At 43.2% G+C, this 19679-nt stretch overlaps 1 protein-coding gene across 1 annotated transcript; it reads left to right on the forward strand.

Annotated features, from left to right (window-relative positions):
• The first annotated feature begins 378 nt into the window (after nucleotides 1–378).
• Nucleotides 379–19679, forward strand: LOC115391519 (paired box protein Pax-6-like). Its single transcript, XM_030095791.1, has 12 exons — nucleotides 379–458; nucleotides 7057–7110; nucleotides 13234–13364; nucleotides 14366–14581; nucleotides 14740–14891; nucleotides 16063–16085; nucleotides 17189–17341; nucleotides 17979–18061; nucleotides 18503–18653; nucleotides 19073–19182; nucleotides 19320–19461; nucleotides 19594–19679. The coding sequence occupies exons 1-12, from the start codon at nucleotides 446–448 to the stop codon at nucleotides 19677–19679; spliced, it is 1314 nt and encodes a 437-aa protein (XP_029951651.1). The 5' UTR covers nucleotides 379–445.

A 19679-nucleotide genomic window follows, 5' to 3' on the forward strand; every position in this document is an offset into this window, starting at 1 on the left:
GCGGGCAGGAAGAGGAGGCAGGGGAAAATAAATCCTGTCTGCTGCGTGTTTTTCCCGCATGTTTCAGGACATCTGAGGACATCTGGGGTGAAAGCAGAGGAAGTTCCTCGTGGGAGCTGCAGGATCGAGTGAGATGTCCTCGTGTTTCCAGCGTCCTCACTTCAGCAGAGGCAACAAACAAAGTGGCGCACAGGGGAAGAAACTCCTCACTCCCTCCATCACAGCGCTCCATTCTCTCTCTCTCTCTCAGCCCTCCCACTTGTCCTCCCTCCCTGCCTCCCTCCCCTCCTCTCTCCTCCCCTTCTCTCTCCTCCCTCCTCCTCAGAGGACCAGCTCTGTCTCTCTGCACTTGTCTCTTCAGTCAAGGAGAAACTAATTGGAAGAAAGAATAGAAGAAAGGAGCTGTTGGAAAACTAAACGAACCAAAACTTTACTTCTCTCCAGCATGCCGCAGAAAGGTAAGCCTGCTCTCTCTCTTTTCTCTCCCTCTCCCTCTCTCTCCCCCTCTCTCTCTCCCTCTCCCTCTCTCTACCTCTCTCCCTCTCTCTGTCATCTCTCTGCCCATTAGATGGACCACGGAGTTGAAAAGTTACCATCTGAAAAGAGAAGGACAGGGGAACACGGCTCATTTCGCCCTACTGCAGCTTTATGTAGACAAATTGACAAAACGGGATGTAACAGAGAGGACAGCGGAGTTCCCCAACAAATAAGAGAGAAAGAAGGAAAGACGCTGCCATGCGTAAAGGAAGGAAACATACAAGTTAGAAAGGAGTAGGTGACAAACTGGACTTAATTGGTCCCTTCTTTTAAGTAGGAAATTGTTTTTCTGGCAGACGTTTGAGCTCCTTTTATTTTGCATGTCTGTTTTCCCTCAGTTCTGACACGAAACATGTGATCACTGCAGGTAAACCTCTTCCTGGATGTAGAATTTCTTCTCTGACTTCTGCTGAAGTTTATGAGAATCCAGTGATTTCTGTAACAGCAGACAAAAAACAGCATAAACATATATTATCATATCATATTTTCAACACGACAGTTGCCAAAAACTACAGGAGGAAACTTTTCTTTCTTTTTTTTTTTTTTATCTTTTTTTATATTATTATTTCTTGTTCTGAGGTGTGATGCGCTTTTACGCACAGCGTTATTTCTCCCTCATGTCCAGCTGAGGGCCGAAATGCAGTCAATTATTGGACTTTATCAGGCTCACGTGGAGAAAGGAGTCCGAATAACGGCTAAAAAACCAGAAATACACCACAACAATACCCAGAACAAAGACACAAACACACGTAAAGCGGCGACGGCTCGCGCTCAGAGGTGTCCGCCGTTTGCGCCGCGGGAATCAGGAGCGTCACTTTCCACTTTCCAATCATCAGTTTTTACTCTCTGTCCTCAGATTTCTGTCCTGAGATTATTCCAAACTCTCAGTCTGTGCAGGTGATGTGTTGTCAGAGATTTTATCTGAACTTCATTAAAGCGCTAAGTGAAACAAATTATCTTTCTGTTCAGTTTAAGGTTACGATGAAAAATAACACAAGGAGTCTTCTGAGAATTGAAACATTGAGATTTCAGCTGCAGAAATGATCTGAACAAGACTCGTGTCTGCTTTTAACTGCGCCTCATCCAACGCTGAATTATTCTCAGGTCCAGGTTATTTATGCTGAAGCAAACTAAACACGCATGAAGTGTTGGGAGAGTTTTCAGGAGACACTTTGTCATCTTGGCTCAAGTCTCAGACGTTTCAGAACAAACCGGCTCAACAGTTCATCAGACTGCGTCTTTTGTTTTTAAAACTGGTATTTATGTTGATAAAAGTACTGCAGAAATTGTGGATTAGGATTACAACCACTTAAAAAAAACCTCCATGATTTTTAATTTTTTATTCTTACTTTCCCCTCCTGTAGGTTTAACAATTTGCATTTGCCTTGAAAAGTTTACATCAAATTAGATCAAATTCAGTTCAATTCTGGAGTGAGAAAATCCCACAACTGTCTCAGATAGAATTTTTTAAATACATAAATAATTATGGGTGGCTATAATCCTAAATCCTGGATTTATTTTACTGAAAAATTCTGTGAAAATCTGATCAGTCCAAAACAAATTACAATCTTATGAAAACGCAACTCAATGATTAATGACTGTCATTACTAATAAAAGTTGTTATGAGTTTTTAATCTGGTGAAACTCTTAAAACTTGCGCGTTATTTAACAGATAAATACTTTATTTAATCCGGGGAAGGCCTTCTGTTCGTTTGCTGTGTTATAATCTGAGTTACATTTAAAGGCCAGACGAGAAAAGTGAGAATAAAGTTGATAATAATCAATAATTCATTTGGAAATGTATTAAAGAAATTTTGGCACAATAATTAATACATTAAAAAAAAAAAACTCCTTTTCTCCTGTTTGCAGATGTTCCGTTGATGTGTGCGCGCGTGCCTGCATGCGTACAAAATCAAGAGGCCGCGCGCAGGAGACAGAAAAGTTTGTCATCTCTGATCCAAACAAGCCAGCTGTTAATTACCGTCTTAATTAAATCGAAGCCAATTAAACGCATGATTAATCGGACCGGATTGCAGTGTGTGTGTGTGTGTGTGTGTGTGTGTGTGTGTGTGTTCTGATGAAGGCCTTTTTTTTCACTAATCTATTCATTTATTTTCATAAAGAAACCAGATAATGTTGTTACATGTTTAAGATTAATCTGGAGCTTGTTATCAACATCTTTTGGACTTCAGTACAGCAACTCCTGATAACAATGATGCAGATGCAGGGAAACAGAGAGAGAAGATTTTTAATACACGTTAAAATATATCGTGTTTTGGGTGTTTTCTGTTCATGTTTCTGTGATTCCAGTATAGAGCTAGTTCAGTTTGATGATATTTTTCTTTATTCAGCACATTTTATACAAGTGGAAACTATTAGGAAGCCTGTTTTTACCTTGGAGTTCAGTTCAGTTGGCTTAATTGCTTTGAATACAGCCTCTGAGTTTTGTTTTTAATGTTTTAAAAGTTTAAAAAAATCTGCTGTAACATTTTTGTTTGAGTAAAACTATTGAGTTAAATCATTGTGCAGAGAAATCTGATCCAGATAACTGATAAGGAAAAACTACAATAAAACAGAGTGCAGCTGTGTGTGTGAGGGCACAGATGACCATCACTGCACACCTGCAGCATCTAGAAAAGTGGGAGAAAACCCAGGGAGAACATGCAGACTCCACACTCTCAGGCCTGGCTTTGACCCTGGATGTTCTCTCAGTGACTCAGCAGAGCTAAACACTCCTCCACTGCAGCGGCTAGCAGCTGTCAGAGGTCATGTCTGGATGACCTCCAGCCTGTTGAGGCCTGCAGACTCCAGGTTTCTGGAACACGGACCCAGCGGAGTCCTGCACGGCCAAAGCTCTGAAAAGCTTTGGAGAGTCCACATCCTCCAGAGGCAAACTGTCCTCCTGAAGTTTTCTACTTGTGATCACACTCTTTTCTTTCCTCCCCTTTCTTGCTTTCTCTTCCTCCCTTCCTGTGTGCACGTGCGTGTGTAAGATATGCACTTACTTCCCCCTGAGTGTATATGATGGAACACGTGGGGAACATTTCACTTCCTGTTCACAGGTTTCTCAGTATTTTTTTGTGCCAGTATGAATGTTTCTACATGCGCGTAACAGGTGCACGTGCATGCGAGTGTGGAAATGTCTGCTTGCGTGCATGTGTGTGCGTGCACTTGCGCGTGTGGCTCACTTTTCCCTGTGTTTGACATCTTAGATATGATACACGTGGAGAAAGTTCCACTGCTTGTGCGCAAGTGTCTCTGTTTTTGTGCGCGCGTATGCACGCGTGTTTCTGTTTGTGTCCGTGTGTGTGTGTGTGTGTGTGTGTCAGCTGGGATAAGCTCACTTTCCCCTGTGTGTCAGATCTCAGATATGTGATGGAGGCAACACTTGAGAGCCTGTGCGCAACTTTCTCTCATTGTTTTTGTGCGTGTGCGTGCATGCGTGTTTTTTTCCATTTGCGTGCGTCTCTCTCTCTCTCTCTCTCTCTCTCTCTCTCTCTCTCTCTCTCTCTCTCTCTCTCTCTCTCTCTCTCTCTCTCTCTCTCTCTCTTTTCTCCTCACGTATCTGCAGCGCGCTGAATGCGTGTGAATGGGGCTGTTCTGCAGCCATCAGCGCGCGGAGCGGGCCTCCTTTATGCCGCCTGCGCTGCTCAAATTGGGCTCCCCGCTGCGGTTTTGTGCCGCGGCTTTTTTTAACGAGTCGCCGCTAACGAGGCGACGACACCGCAATCCGGCGGCCACACAAAGCCGCGGCGGGTCTCCGGGCGCGGAGCCGCGGCTCCGCTCCCCCGGCCCTTTGTGCGCTTTCTGGAGCGACGTGCCACAGCCGGCCGGTGCAGGGCCGCAGAGCCGCTCCCGACTCATTATGCAGCTTGTTAATGACAAGAGCTCCTCAGAAAGAGCTGCTTTGAAGCCTTTCTTGCTTTCCTCTTTTTTTTCCCCTTTTGCTTAAACTTACGCAAAAAAAGGCTTTGATTTGGATTATAAAGTCCGTGCATGTGCGCTCTGCGTAATTTGAAGTTCATCCTCTTATTTCTCTTCTCATTTCCACCGTGGATATTTGTATTCTCTCTCCTCCTCCTGTCTGTGGCCACACATTCATTTTCAAAGAAAAGAAACTGACATAAAATGAAACAATCAAACTTAGATTTTTATTTCAATCTTTCTTTCTTGAAATCACAAACTTTTCGAAAAAAAAGAACTTTCCAGCGTTTCAACACTTCTAATAACAGTTGATGAGTTTGGGAGTTCTCATTGTAGAACAGAAAAACTTTATTAATCCCAAAGGGAAATCCTAAAAGTCTAAATTTCCTCTGGATTTAAAAAAAGTATTTTTATTCTCGTCTCTTCCCCTTTCTTTTATTCTATAAAAAAATAAACATTTTCAATGAAATGAATACCAGGATTTAAAGTCCTGAAAGTGTCAAAAAATTAACCCTGAATATAAATTTTATTTCTTTAGTCGCCAAAAACCAACATTTCAATTACTTTTTATTTTACCTGTAACAATTTAAAAACTTTAAAAAAAAGAGAGATTCAGAATTCTTATTCTTCAACTGTAAAAATTTAGCAAATTAGGCTTGTCACAAAAAATGAAAGATTTTCCCTAAAATAGAAATAGAGAAATGTCAAAGACTGCCAATCAGTTTTAATTCCATTAGGAACGCAGTGTCTGAAACACCTTCTGCTGTCAAACAGCCTAAATCCTTCAGCAGCTTCGAACCTGAAAGCTGCTGACCGCAGCCCTGCATGGCGGTCATTAAAGAGTCAGATATGTCAACAAAACTGATTTAGTTCCATGAGTTTATTTATGTAGAGTGAGATAATCCCTCTCAGTCAGAAATGTCCCACTGACTTCTATTAAAACCTTTAATCTCACTGAAGCAACAGTGGAAAGAGAGCATTCTGTCACTCTGGGATTAATCAGGTCTCTCTGTTCTATTCTATTCTATTCTACGATTTCAGCTTTCTTTTTTTCAAAAGGAGAAAATCTGACATTTTAACTGAATTCCACCAGATTCAACTATTTTACATTTTCATGCCAATCTATGAAATTGTATTTTATTTGTATGCCATGCATGTGTGTGTGTGTGAGAGAGTGTGTAAAATCCTTCCTGAAACACTGGCATTTCTTCCTTTGGTTTGAATGAATGCTTTGCTTCGACACACTGATCACAAACCAAAACACTGAATCACTGCGTCACACGCCCCGCTCAGCAGTCTCACAGCCGCCTGAATATTTTTTATGAAATACACTCAAAGGAATGTTGGTGTCAAAGTGTGTGATGCTGCTACAGTATGAATATTTAAACAACATGAGAACAGATTCAGAGTGGAGGAAGGCGGTGGACTCAGAGAGGCAGTGATTCCCGGGAGTGTGGGACTCAGCTGGAGGGGAAAACATCTCCGGATGTTTCCTCGTTTGGACGAGAGCCTGTCGAAGCCGCGGCGCCGCTGCGATGGCGGCGATGAACTCCTGAGCAGACCAGACCCTCAACTGCTTCCTCCATAGATCATCATTCACACTTTAAATGAGCCAATATCTAACAAACACACACACACACACACACACACACACACACACACACACACACACACACACACACACACAAATCTGAATATTTGTTTGACTGAGCCGCCATACATCTTCAAATGAGTGATCAAACTCATTGTCAGTGGTAAAGTTGACTCATTTTCTTCTGAGAGAAGAAGGAAGTTTGATGTGTTCAGTTTGGTTTAATTTCCAGTTTGTTTCAACTCAAATGCAGTTTTACACAAGTCTCTCAGTTACAGGTTCACTTCCTCATCTCCACAGTGCTCCTGAGCAAGACACCATTCCCAGTAGATGCCCTGAGCACCTTGCATGGCAGCGCCATAGATTTAAAGAATTTAGGGTAACACTTTACGTGAAGCACCCGGTATAACACATTATAAGTAGTTATAAACACTCATAAATGATCACAATGCTTTATAACCCACTATACAGCACAGGGTTAGGGTTAGGGTTAGGGTTAGGTCCTGATGTTATAAAGCATTGTGATCAATTATGAGTGTTTATAGCTACAGTTACACAGTGCTATAATATACTTATGATGTGTTATACAGGGGGGCTTCAAGTAAAGTGTTTCCAAATTTAGGATTTAAATTGTAAATCATGTTAGTTGAGCTTGAAAGCTTCTCTGTATTCTTGTATTTGTGTTTTTTTTTTTTAATGTTTTTTTCCCTTTAATTTACAAAGTTATCAAGAGAAGTGGGATAAGGAATCAAACACGTGCTTTAATGAGTGTTTATCGTTTCCTCTTCAGCGTTTAGGCTGAGGAGTAAAGAAGTCTGAGCCTGTTTTCTAGAAGTTTAAACATCTCTCCCTCCCCCTCCGGCTGCTGCGGCCGCACCGAACCCGACCTGCTGCCTGGCTCTGGGACCTGGCTGTAGCGCCCAGGGACCCTCCCTGCGCCGCCTGTTGTTGTTATTGTCACGTGCACCGCGCGTTTGACAGTGACACTGTTCCTGTCTCCACAGATTACCGAAGTCAGACCAGCTGGGAGACCGGCGTGGCCTCCATGATGCAGAACAGTGAGTTCCTCCTCAGCGCCGCCGCCTGTCAGACCGAACGCTGAAGTCCTGCCTCGGAACGAGGCCGCGGAGCCGCGCTGCTCGTTAGCGGGAGCCGCGATAATCACATGTTGAGGTTCCATCCAGACGCTCCCTGTTCTCCACGGCTCATTCAGATCACAGTAATTCTTCGGGAAACACTGTTATTTCTGGATCACCACATAATGCAGTCAAATAAAAACCACACAGAAACGATTAACGGTTTCAGTGTAATCCACTGAAATCTTTGAAACCATTGTGTTTCTCCAATTAAGCTCGGGGTTTGTTGAAATCTCCACTTCCTGTTTACACTGGTTTACATGAGAGTGAATCCTGACAAATCCTGAATCTCAGTTGAGAAGATGTGTAAAATGTTAAAAAACAGAACACGTGCGATGATTAGCAGATGTATTTAATTCACTGCAGAACACGACTGTTTTGGAGAAGTTTCACGTTTACATGGCAACGTTCGGAAAATGACGTCTGTCGAAACACTGCTGTTTGTCTCTGCCATGAAAACACAACACACTCTAACGGGAGTCATGACACTCTTTGGGTCTTGTCCCAGAATTCTTCACTCTGGCCGCGGTGCGTCTGCGTTACCTTTTCCTTCGTCTGCATGAATACCGAGTCGAAGTGTTTACAGGAAGTTGTGTCGATGTCCGCGGGGCCTGAACGTCCCTGGTTTAGGGTGTGTGCGGTGTGGAGTTGTGTTTATGAGGCGCTCTGAGAGCAGCTGACCAGGGAGCTGTTAATGGCTGAAAGAAAAGCACCGAGCCTCGTCCTGAAGAGGGCTAGTCTGATGGGAGGACGAGAAGCAGGTCACTCTCCGCTTCCTGCAGGCTGGTATCGGATCTTTTGTCTTTATTCTCTCAGATTATTCTCACATCTTGACAAAGGGACAAAAAGCTTCTCTGTCGTCCTGCTGTGAATAAATCATCAGTAAACTGTAGCAAACAACCTGTTATTGATGAGGGAAGTGCTCAGACCTGGCTGCTGTTACGATGTTTGATATGAGTTTTAATGCTTCTTCAATACGGGACTAACCAGAAAATAATGGAATAACTAAAATATTTTATGACACCATTTAGAGAAGCCATTTCTTGATTGAAGTTAACTCATTTCAGCTGGTTTCACTGGCTCAGACTGTTGCTGTGATCAGATTAATCTGATGCTTTTCAGGAAAGTATGTCCCCTTCATTTTTAAAGGAAAAAAAAAAAGATTATTTCCATACAAATCATTTGCATTCTGCTTTTATTTACTTGTGTGTGTGTGTGTGTGTGTGTGGTGTGTGTTATATAGATGGAATAAACCAACATGAACACTACATGGAGATTCTAACAAACCAGTTCGGATCGAGTTTTGTTTGTTTCTTCTTCCAAACTTCACTTTTAAGAGACCGCTTTGTGTCTCCGAGGCAAATATTTAACATTTCATGTTTGTGAAAAGCCTTAAACCAGGGGTGTCAAACATAAGGCCCATGGGCCAAAACCGCCCAGAAGAGGCTCCTGTTCCACCCAAAAAGCAAATTGATAAAGATTTCAAAGTGAACATTGATTTTATAGCAGATTTATTCAGAGTAGTGAACACAAGCTGAAGTGTCAGGGGGGTTGTAAAAACACCCATAATGCAACAGCTGTAGGAGAAGTATTTATTCCACTGTGTTGTGCACCACAAGGTTTCAATAAAGTTGACTTCATGTTGACACTAGAGTAATTTTAATGTTTGGTTTTGTAAAAACAGACATTTTCATGTGACAAAACACAGAAAAACTTCAGTGAAACTGAACTGACAAGTGCTCCACGCCTCAGCGTTAAATTAAACAAACGGATTTTCTTCTGTTTAGTGACAATGAAACATCTCTGCATCAGTTCATGTGTTGAAGTGTTGAAACTCTGAAACTCTGAAACTCTGACACTGAACTCCTGAATTCTCTCTTCTTACCGCTGGACAAGAGGTCCATGTTGTCTGCAATGAAGGTGTGTGGATTCCTTTTCTCTGCGTGTGTGTGTTGCCTCACTCCATGGCTTCCCCTCCTCTCCGCCATGTCACCCTCGATGTTCGATGTTTGTTTCAAAGCAAATTTCAGGCAGATTGATCTGCAGTTCAACTGGTTTTCATCGCCGCCGCCTCCATTTTAATCAGCTGTAATCCTCCAGAGTGAGCCGGGATGGGCTGAAGGTCGCGGACGAGGGGCTAAAGGCGGACACTAATATTCATTTGGGGGATCATTAGTGAATGAAGCAGACGTGACGTGATGGAAATGAGTCTTTCAGCCGGTGCGCTGTGAGGGACGCCAGTCACTTCAGAAGGAAAATAAATGAATGTATGAACATTAACAGCATGACAAATAACACGGCGCAAAATAAGTGCTGAATCAGCATGCAGGAAAAAAAAGTATTTCCAAATATAGAGTTAATTTATCAATCAATCAATCAATTAATTTTTGTATAGCCCAGTATCACAACAACAGCTGCCTCAGAGGGCTTCAAGATGTTACATTGGTTGTTAAAAACAAAACAGTGAATAAGCATAATGTTAATATGTCAAATTCACAGTAACGAGACAAAACGAAGCAACCACCGCCTTAGACCCTCACATCCGGCAAGAAAAAACTCTAAAAACCCAGTGGGAAAAGAAGAAATCTTGGGGAGAACCACAGTACGGAGGGATCCCTCTCCCAGGAACGGACAGCTTTGGCAACAGCTAGCATGAGACAATAAGAAGAAGAATTTAGTGAGTATCGATAATATGGCTTCATACCTCTTAAACTTGTCCACATTTTGTTATAAACCCAAGAAAGGTGTCCTGCTGAAGTCCTCCTCCCCCTGATGTGTGTCACCAGTGAATCAGCAGTTTTCCCGTTGTGGACTGGTGTACAGTAAAAGGAAAATAAAGAAGTGGTGTGGGCCGAGTACACGGCCCTGTGGTGCGCCAGATGAACGAGGTTCTTGATCGGTGGCCGTCGCTTTTACATGGTCACTAGTTAAATCCCCCAAATGTCAAAATGATTCTGAACATTTTAACTACAAAAATGGAATAAATTAGTGAAAATCTTTTTTTCAGTGGTAATTGAGAGAGCGAGAGCTTTATGTGTCACTGATTGGATGTGAGGAGTCGTTCTTTTTTCCATTGGTCAGACTGGATGCAGTCAGCGACCAGCATAACGGGGATTTCCTGCTGGATGAAGGTGTGAACCTGGACTGGTCCATTCTAACACCTGAACACGCTTCCATCTAAACCTTCCAATGTAGCTCTGCTGATGTTTCAGCTGGTTGTCCTGCTGAAGGTGAACCTCCTCAGTCTCAGGCCTCTTCAGACTCTAACATGGTCCTGGATCTTTCTCCATCCATCTGACCGGCATTTTCTTTATTTCATTTGTGGTTGGAATATGACAAAATGGGCAGAAGTTCAAGGGTCTGAAGGTTTCTGCACGCCACTATGTGTATATTTCTATGTCTATATCTATATATCTATATTTAACCAGCAGGGGGATTTATTTTAATTTCTATTTTTTTCCTCCGACACTTTGGTGTGTGTGTGTGTGTGTGTGTGTGTGTGTGTGTGTGTGTGTGTGTGATGCTCATATCTTGTCTTCCCTGATTGTGCAGGGCCGTACACGGGCAAAGTGAAAGTTAATTGAAGTCAGGTTCAGTGTAAATGAGCTGATTTGAAGCGAAAGCTGCTGAGCTGCTCCCGAGGGCCCACCTGTGTGTGTGTGTGTGTGTGTGTGTGTGTGTGTGTGTGTGTGTGTGTGTGTGTGTGTGTGTGTGTGTGTGTGTGTGTGTGTGTGTGTGTGTGCGCCAGCCAAATTGACTCCATATGTCTGTCTATTAATTGTGTGTCAGGAGAGGAGCGCCGGGTGCGGCCCTCTGGGAAAAGCGCTCTGTGATTAACATTTCTACGCTGAAACCGTTGACCCCAAAACACCAAGTGAGCTGGATGCATGCGAGGCGGCGGCGGCGGCGGCGTCAGCAGCAGCAGCTCCCGCGCAGAGCCCGGCTCCGTCCTGTAACGTTTTCAGAAGAGAAGTCTGATGTTGCAGGGCGAGCGCTCCCTGAACCAGGTTATCATCTGAGTTTCATCAGGGGGAGTTGATAAGATCTGAATAAATAAGCTTTAGAACCAAATCTAAATCAGTCCGTTTCATTCTTTACCATTCACAACATGTAAAGTACAGACTTGATTCAGTTCAATTCAGTTAAAAACATTTCCAAATAAAGGCGATTCAAAGCAGATCGAGCAGCATAAATATCGTCTATTTTATCATTAAATGGATTTGATGTCGGTATATCAGATTTGAAACTTAATAAAATTTGTTGAAATGTCAGTTACACTTCAGTTCTTTTTATTAATTTTCTATTACAATAAATATGTTCACTAACAGTGTAACCACTGGAGGTGATCCTCCACTCATTCTTTATCCATATTTGAACATTTTAGATTCATTTCAACAGTAAATTTGCAGCAGATTCGCGACATGATTTCTTTTAGTTTTTTGCTATCAGATAACATTTCCAAGTTTAAACAACCTCATTTTTTCTCTGTTGAATTTCATGTCAATTGAGGTGAGGACCACAAACTGAATGAAAGCGAAGGACTCGTTATTACTGCTTTTATACTTCAGCTGAGACGAATCAGTTCACTGGAAACACACCGCAAGATGATATGAACATAATCGCTTTCCTAAAATTCAATTAGTCACATTTTTGTGGAGCGAATGTAGTGATATGTGCGCGTGTGCGTGTGTGTGTGTGTGTGTGTGTGCGCGCGTGTGTGTGTGCGCGTGTGTGTGTGTGTGTGTGTGTGAGATTTATTAATGCCCTGCTGAGAGGTTTATAAATCTGCAATATGCTTTTCCTCCACAAAGACATTAAGAGACAATAGACAATTGATTCAGTATAAATCTGTACTTAACCCAAACACACACACACACACACACACACACACACACACACACACACACACACACACACACGCACACACACACACATACACACCAGATATGAGATTAAATCTGACTCTGCTGCAGTTTCAAATGTGTTTCTCTCCTGAATCGTCCAAAAGTTTAAACACTGTAGTTTAAACTTTAACACCACACTTCATAACTTGTGCATCTCTCTGAATTCAATTTTAAATTTAAGAAAATACTACCTAAAGTATATAGTTTTTATTAGTTTTGTACGGAAAATTACTACAACTGACTATATCTCTGTCCAAATAGTGGCTTTTTTTTAAAACAAGAAATGGTAAATTAAGTGTGATTTTAGTCAGTTTTAACATTTTTCAAGCGATATGACTGTACGCTTGTGTTATTGAGCAAAAGAAGACAGTATGGGCTGAAATGTATCAAGACATAAAAAAAATTAATTTAGCCATACTGTAATGAGCACCATGGAATTATTAATGGAATTATATGATGCTTACAAGTTTTTTGAAGTGGTGGAAATCCACATAAATCACATGTTTCAGACTAATTTAGATGAATAAGCCTTCTGATTCATGTATGAATGTATTGTTTTCCTTCATTAGCATCTTGATTCTGCCTGTAAAATATGTTGTTTTGTTTTGTTTTGTTTTTTTTCATAATCACTGTATTGGCAATGTGAACAGCTGATTTCATCATTAATACATAACATCATTATTACCTGTTTTATTTCCCCAAACCAGCATTAAACAGTGACTGACTTCAAAAACTTTTAGGTGGCAAACTCTAGAATCCTGCAAAACATAGCAAAGAAAAAGGCCTAAACACACACACAAGAACACACACACACACACACACACACACACACACACACACACACACACACACACACACACACACACACACAGATTAGAAAACTTTTAACAAGGTTATAAATCTTTAAATCCTGAGATCCTTCATGCATTTAGGATGTGTTGCTTTGAATGGAGTCAGCGCTGTTTGTCACCCCCCCCCCCCCCCCCCCCCCCCCCCTGCAGACTCCCCGCTCCACCCCCTGCATGCGCCTGATCACCGCAACGCCTCGCTGTGCGTACAGTGTCGTTACCGCAGTGTAAAAACATCGCCCGGTTAACAACTTCCTTCCTCTGTGTGTGTGTATATATGTGTGTGTACCAAGGTCACAGTGGAGTGAACCAACTGGGGGGAGTGTTTGTGAACGGCAGGCCTTTACCCGATTCCACCCGGCAGAAGATAGTGGAGCTGGCCCACAGTGGAGCTCGACCCTGTGACATATCCAGAATCCTGCAGGTACACACACACACACACACACACACACACATGCACACACACTAACAAAATTAAACCATTTATGCTACTTTGCAATCTTTTTATGGCAAAATCACAGATGTGTTCACTATTCTTAAAAAATTGTTAAAAAAAAATTCAATGTTTTCTTCAGAATTTTTACAATTTGCTCGGTGGTTTGGTGGGCGGATTAGAGCCTCTTATGGAACAGTTTTGGCCCACGGGCCTTATGCTTGACATCCTTGTTTTAGAACACGGTTTGATTTCGTTTCGCCCTCTGGGTGATCCTCTCCCAGCAAATGTCTTCTGTATGGTTTGAATGCATGTGAAAGGTGAACAGCGTATTGAATAAGTTCAGCAGAATAACAGCGACTCCGTCAGCCGTACCGCATGACGACTGAACACATGATGGTACGTAGTCTAACACAACCAGAGCAGAAGGGAAAAAGATGCTGCCACAGATATTATTTCCATTTCTGGGCCAGAGTCTTTCGTAAGAAGCTTTGGGTAGAACGACTTAAAATACAGTTCTCATGATGTTTGTTCCCTGGGCCTGCGTGCTGTTAGCTTAAAACTTACTCTACTTGCTTGAAATTCAACTTATTAGCTTAAAAGACACATTATTAGCTTAAAACATACATTGTTAGCTTAAAACACATTTTTAGCTTAAAACGTATGTTATTGGCTTAAAACGCACATTATTAGCTTACGTTATTAGTTTAAAACACACACTGTTACCTTATTTTTTTCAGCTTGCGATTAATCTGATGCTGAGTGCTTCCAGAATTAATTTTATACCAAGAAATTAAATCCATTCGTTTGGAAAAACTTTGAGTTGAATCTCTTGGTCAAGTACGTTTCAGCGCCTGGACAGAATGAGATCGGGAATCAAACCTGCAACCCAAACAACCCGGGTCCAGCTCATCCTCCATGCTGACCCTCGTAGTGACGCGTTAGCCCCCATCAACCAGCAGCCGACCGTTGTTGTGGCGTGTCGTTTCCAGGTGTCGAACGGCTGCGTCAGTAAGATCCTGGGCCGGTACTACGAGACCGGCTCGATCCGCCCCCGGGCCATCGGAGGGAGCAAACCCCGGGTGGCCACGCCCGAGGTGGTGGGGAAGATCGCCCAGTACAAACGAGAGTGTCCGTCCATCTTCGCCTGGGAGATCCGAGACCGACTGCTGGCAGAGGGCGTCTGCACCAACGACAACATTCCAAGTGTAAGCCACTTCGCCGCCGCGTTGAAGACGGTCAAAGTCTGCTCTAGACTCAGTGTTTCTTCATTTTCCAGTGGAGGAACTGGTGTGGTAAATAGAAAAAAGTAGAGACAAGATTTGTCGGATTATTTTCATGATCTGTTTTTATTTCTCATCAACAGGTTTCATCAATAAACCGGGTCCTGAGGAATCTGGCCAGCGACAAGCAGCAGATGGGCACGGTGGGAGCCGAAGGCATGTTCGACAAGCTGAAGATGCTGAATGTTCAGAGCAGCTGGGGGGGGCGTCCAGGCTGGTACACTGGAACCACACTGCCCTCCACAGGTGAGGTGATCCACAGCAGGGGAAACGGACGCTAACCGAGCCAAATTGTCTCGATACTTTAACCTAACATGACCTGCGAGTGACTCAATGGTTTTAGCTATTTGAACCATTTCTCAATATTAGCTGTTTTTGGCCATTTTAGTTAATTGATCTATTTTTTTTTAACCATTTTTGCCATTGAAACACTTTGAAGTTCTCGGCTGCTTCACTTTTCTCAAGACAACATGTAAGTGGACGTTACCTTTTTGGCTGTTTTTTTTTTTTTTTTTTTTTTTTTCCAGTTATCAAACATTCAGGTGAAATGAGTCTGTCCACGTTGAATGAATTTTCAGGAATTCGGTCATTCTCTCCTGCTCTGATTGGATCTGGTTTTTTAAACTCTGCCTTTCTGAGCTGCAGTGAATCTGTTCAGTGGGACGTGACTCAGCAGCCACTCACACAGAGGACAACACGCTACAGACAATAATTAGAAATGATCTACACTTGGGAAAAATGTTATTGGTGTTGAAATATACCAAGAATTTCACATCGTCTTGATTTTTTGGGTCACATGAATAAGATTTATTTTCTAAATTTGAACTTATGCAATAAATGTCGCTGCTGCAGTGAATTGTCATCTTGCTTAAAGAGACTATGACCTTGTTTATGAAAAACTTCATTGCGTGTTGGGTGTCCACATGACGAAGGAGTTAGGAGCCGCTTAAAATGCAACTTTTTGAAAACAGCTCCCAAAACAACTTTCTGAAAATGCTCAAACTGCATCACAGTGGCAATGGGCTAAAGCGCAACTTTCTGAAATTGCTAGAACTCCATCTCCATTGAAATGGGGGAAATTGCAACTGTTTAAAAATACTGCTACTGTGCAAGCTCATGTTCACCAATTCAATTCAACTTTATTAATATAGCGCCAATTACAACACATCATGTAATTTCTAGGCTGCTTTTACAGAGAAAACCCAACAGATGCACAAGAGCAAACATAAGCGACTGTGGAAAGGAAAAAGTCCCTTTTAAAAGGAAGAAACCCGCAGAACCAGGCTCAGAGGTGGAGGCTTTCTGTTATTCTGGTGAGGGGTCCATAGCTGTATTAAAGAATCTTCTGCACATGCTCAGCAGATGGTTCTCAGTCTATGTTCTCCTGGTCCTGGTCTTGGTCTCAGTCCAGGTTCTCCTGGACTTGATAGTTTGACAGTAGAGTTGACATTCGCTGTAATAATAATCCAGCTTGGCAGTCTGTCCATGTTAATGGACCATTGTTAATGTTTAGAGTGTATCGTTCTCTGTGAGCACCTTTATGTGGTTTCATCGCAAAAATAGTCAACTACTGGTCTGACATGCTAACTATATTGTTTTCAGTGTTACTGTCGTAAGCGGACATTTTCAAAAAGCGTTGCAGTGTAAATGTAAAACCAAACAGGGCCTAAATGAGGGAGAGATGAGACTATCAAGTCCAGTCATGTTTGTGTAGCTGTGGGATAAGACCAGATCGTTTAGATCCACATGACCATCCTCACAGTGTGTCTGCTGCTACAAACTACCAGCTAGTAACAACCCATAGAAATCCAACAGAAACTGATGCATTGGTCATTCCAGCAGTAACACCAGTGACACATGAACATCAGCTCATCCCAGCAGTGAGTCTGGACCAACTTCCGGTCTCACCTGAGTTTATTAAATCAGAGTAGCAGCTAAAGCCTGTAAGACTGAAAGGAGGAGTGTGTGGAGCGGCTCGCCTCAGATGCTGCTGCTCCTCCTCCAGCACCCTGGGATTACAACACTGAAACAAAGTCATGCTGCACCGCCACAGCTGCTGCCTCCCTATCAGTCTGCAGCATGTTTGTGCCCGTGTGTGTGTGTGTGTGTGTGTCTGTGTGCAGGGGAGGGAGAGGGGGCGTCTGCTCTCATTTGTGTCTCTTTCTGCCTGACTGGCTGTGGCACTGAGCAATGGCTTCATTCTGTTTTGCAGTCTCTGTCTGTTGGGGATAATGAATAATTAGGCTAGCACCACAAATAACATGAGTTCCACAGGGAGTGAGAGTCAAGCTCCCGTCTGCTCAGAGATCACACGGCGGAGAGCTCCTCCGCCAAGTGCCCCTCAACACACACAAACACACACACACACACACACACATTTTAATTCATGCAGTCCAGCTTTGACCACACTGGGCAGGATACGATCAATTTACAGAACTATAACTGTATTAAATAAACCCTGTCTTCACCTCTGCTGGTGTGAAACCACTGTAATGACGCTAATGATTTTAAATCCTCTTCTCTGGGCTGCAGAGTGTCCGCAGGCCGACGCAGGAGAGAACTCCATCTCCGTCAGTTCAAACGGCGACGAGTCCGAGGAGACGCAGATGAGGCTTCAGCTGAAGAGGAAACTGCAGAGAAACAGAACCTCGTTCACACAGGACCAGATAGAAGCTCTGGAGAAAGGTCAGGGGGGTGGACACACACACACACACACACACACACACACACACACACACCTACACAAAACATCTCCGAGTTACACAAACGACAAAGCTCATCCAGACAAACCTGGAATATAGAAGAAGAGATCTCACGCCGCTGCACATGGCCGAATCCATGGAAATGGAAGAGAAAGCATCTTTATTGAAATGCTTAGACGATGCCTTTTGAGTTGAAGTGTTGTGTGAACAGCATTTTCAAAAAGTTCCTCTTTGTGAGTTGTTTTCAAGTCACAAGATGAACAAGAGCAACACTTTTCCTCAGACTACAGTGACAGGTCAACATTTTGAGCCTGCATGTGAACGGCCTGTGTTTTGGGATCAATTAAGACTAATAATACCAGCGACTTCTTTTACAGAAGTTTGTTTGCTGACAGCTGATTGGATGAAATGCTGAGCAGGCAAGAACATCTTAAATTGGACTTTTCAGTCCAATTTTTTAAATAAAAACCTGGGAAATTTGAACTTTAACACCAAAAAAAAAAAAAAGGAGAAAAATCCAATGAAGTGGAAACAGAAGCCTAACAGCTGCTAAAGTTGATCCATTTTGTGAAAAAGCATTGCCATGAGTGTGACACTGTTAAAACTTTCTCTGGTTTTAGAATTTGAAAGGACTCACTACCCGGACGTATTCGCTCGTGAGCGGCTCGCCAACAAGATCGACCTTCCAGAGGCACGAATACAGGTAAGGCAGTTTTTTATTTTTTTCTTTGAGAATGAAAAGTTTTGCATAATGTGAAATTGTTCCACAAAAATTTGACCTGATACAAAAACATATCACCTATCCTGGAGCCTGGAGGTACATGTTGTGGAGGGGGTTCTGAAATGCTTTTATTCTGAAGCCCCGTTTACGTGACAGCATTTTCAAGTGTGTTTTGGATATCTGATGGTCATTTAAACAATACTGTTCAACTGTTCAAATACTGACCAACGGTCTTCTGTGCAGTTTCAAGTGTTGAGTTGAGTTGTAGCTTCAGTTTTCTGTTTGTAGCTGAACCCCTCTGCTGTGGTTTTCTGTTGCCAGTTGGTTCAGAAAGAATCTTCAGCTGATTTCGGTTGTCACCTGTGGTTCTAAAGACAGAGTCCATCTGTAAACCAGTGTCGGTTTCCTCCCTGGTCTCTGCAGGTCTGGTTCTCCAACAGACGAGCGAAATGGAGGCGAGAGGAGAAGCTGAGGAATCAGCGTCGCCAGGTGTCCAGCTCGTCCAGCCATATTCCCATCAGCAGCAGCTTTAACAGCAGTGTTTACCAGCCTCTTCCACAGCCTGCCACGCCAGGTACAACTTATTTTCCACAAACAGGACCATTTAGGCATGATCAAGCACTGGAAACAAACCATTTCCTACGGCTGTGGGGTGCATGTGCAGTAGCAGCGTTTCAGAAAAGTTGTGTTTCCCTCGTTTACACAGAAAAAGAGTCGGACCGTTTGGAAAAAGTTGCATTTTTGTGTTTCAGACCCCAAAACACAAAGAAAGTTTTCCATTTTAACTCGAAAGCGTCTTGTAAATAAGAGTCCTGCTCGATTGATTAATTTTATTCAGTGAGTAATCTTGATTTCCAGCAGATAAAACAAGACTTTCTGCTTCATAACCACTGAAGTCCTGAAACGTCGTGGTAGCTCGCGTGTTCTTGTCTTGTCTGCAGTTTTGTCCAAACCCTTCATGTGGTCTTGGTTTCTCCGCTCCTCTTCCTGCAGTGTCCTTTCCGTCAGGATCTATACTGGGAAGGTCAGATCCAGTTCTCTCCAACAGCTACAGCCTGCCAGCGATGCCCAGCTTCAGCATGGCCGCCAGCCTGCCTATGCAAGTGAGTGCGTGTCGTGCACACCGTACATCCTGGACATCCCTGAGGTGTCCGGAACCCAGAGTCCAGTGTGGTAAACGGCTGGTTGCCGGGTGGTGGACTCAGCAGTTTTCATGGTAGACATGACTTTGATTTTGCAGGCGTCCAGCCAGACCTCGTACTCCTGCATGCTGTCCACCAGCCCGACGGTCAACGGAAGAAGCTTCGAGACGTACACCCCTCCGCACATGCAGCCGCACATCAGCAGCCAGTCCATGACGCCTTCTGCAACGTCGTCAACAGGTACGCCCGGTGTGACAACTTCACTTCGGAAAGGAAGCGTGTCTCCAGCCTGTGTGTCCTTGCTGTGTGTATTGTCTTGCTTTTGTCCCACGCCCCCCTCCTTACAGCTCTTCGCCTTCCTTGTCTCGTCAGGTCTGATATCTGCTGGTGTTTCAGTTCCAGTCCAAGTTCCAGGGAGTGAAGCAGACATGTCACAGTACTGGCCACGCCTGCAGTAG

This window comes from Salarias fasciatus, chromosome 7 (assembly GCF_902148845.1).
Source record: "Salarias fasciatus chromosome 7, fSalaFa1.1, whole genome shotgun sequence".
Classification (NCBI taxonomy): domain Eukaryota; kingdom Metazoa; phylum Chordata; class Actinopteri; order Blenniiformes; family Blenniidae; genus Salarias; species Salarias fasciatus.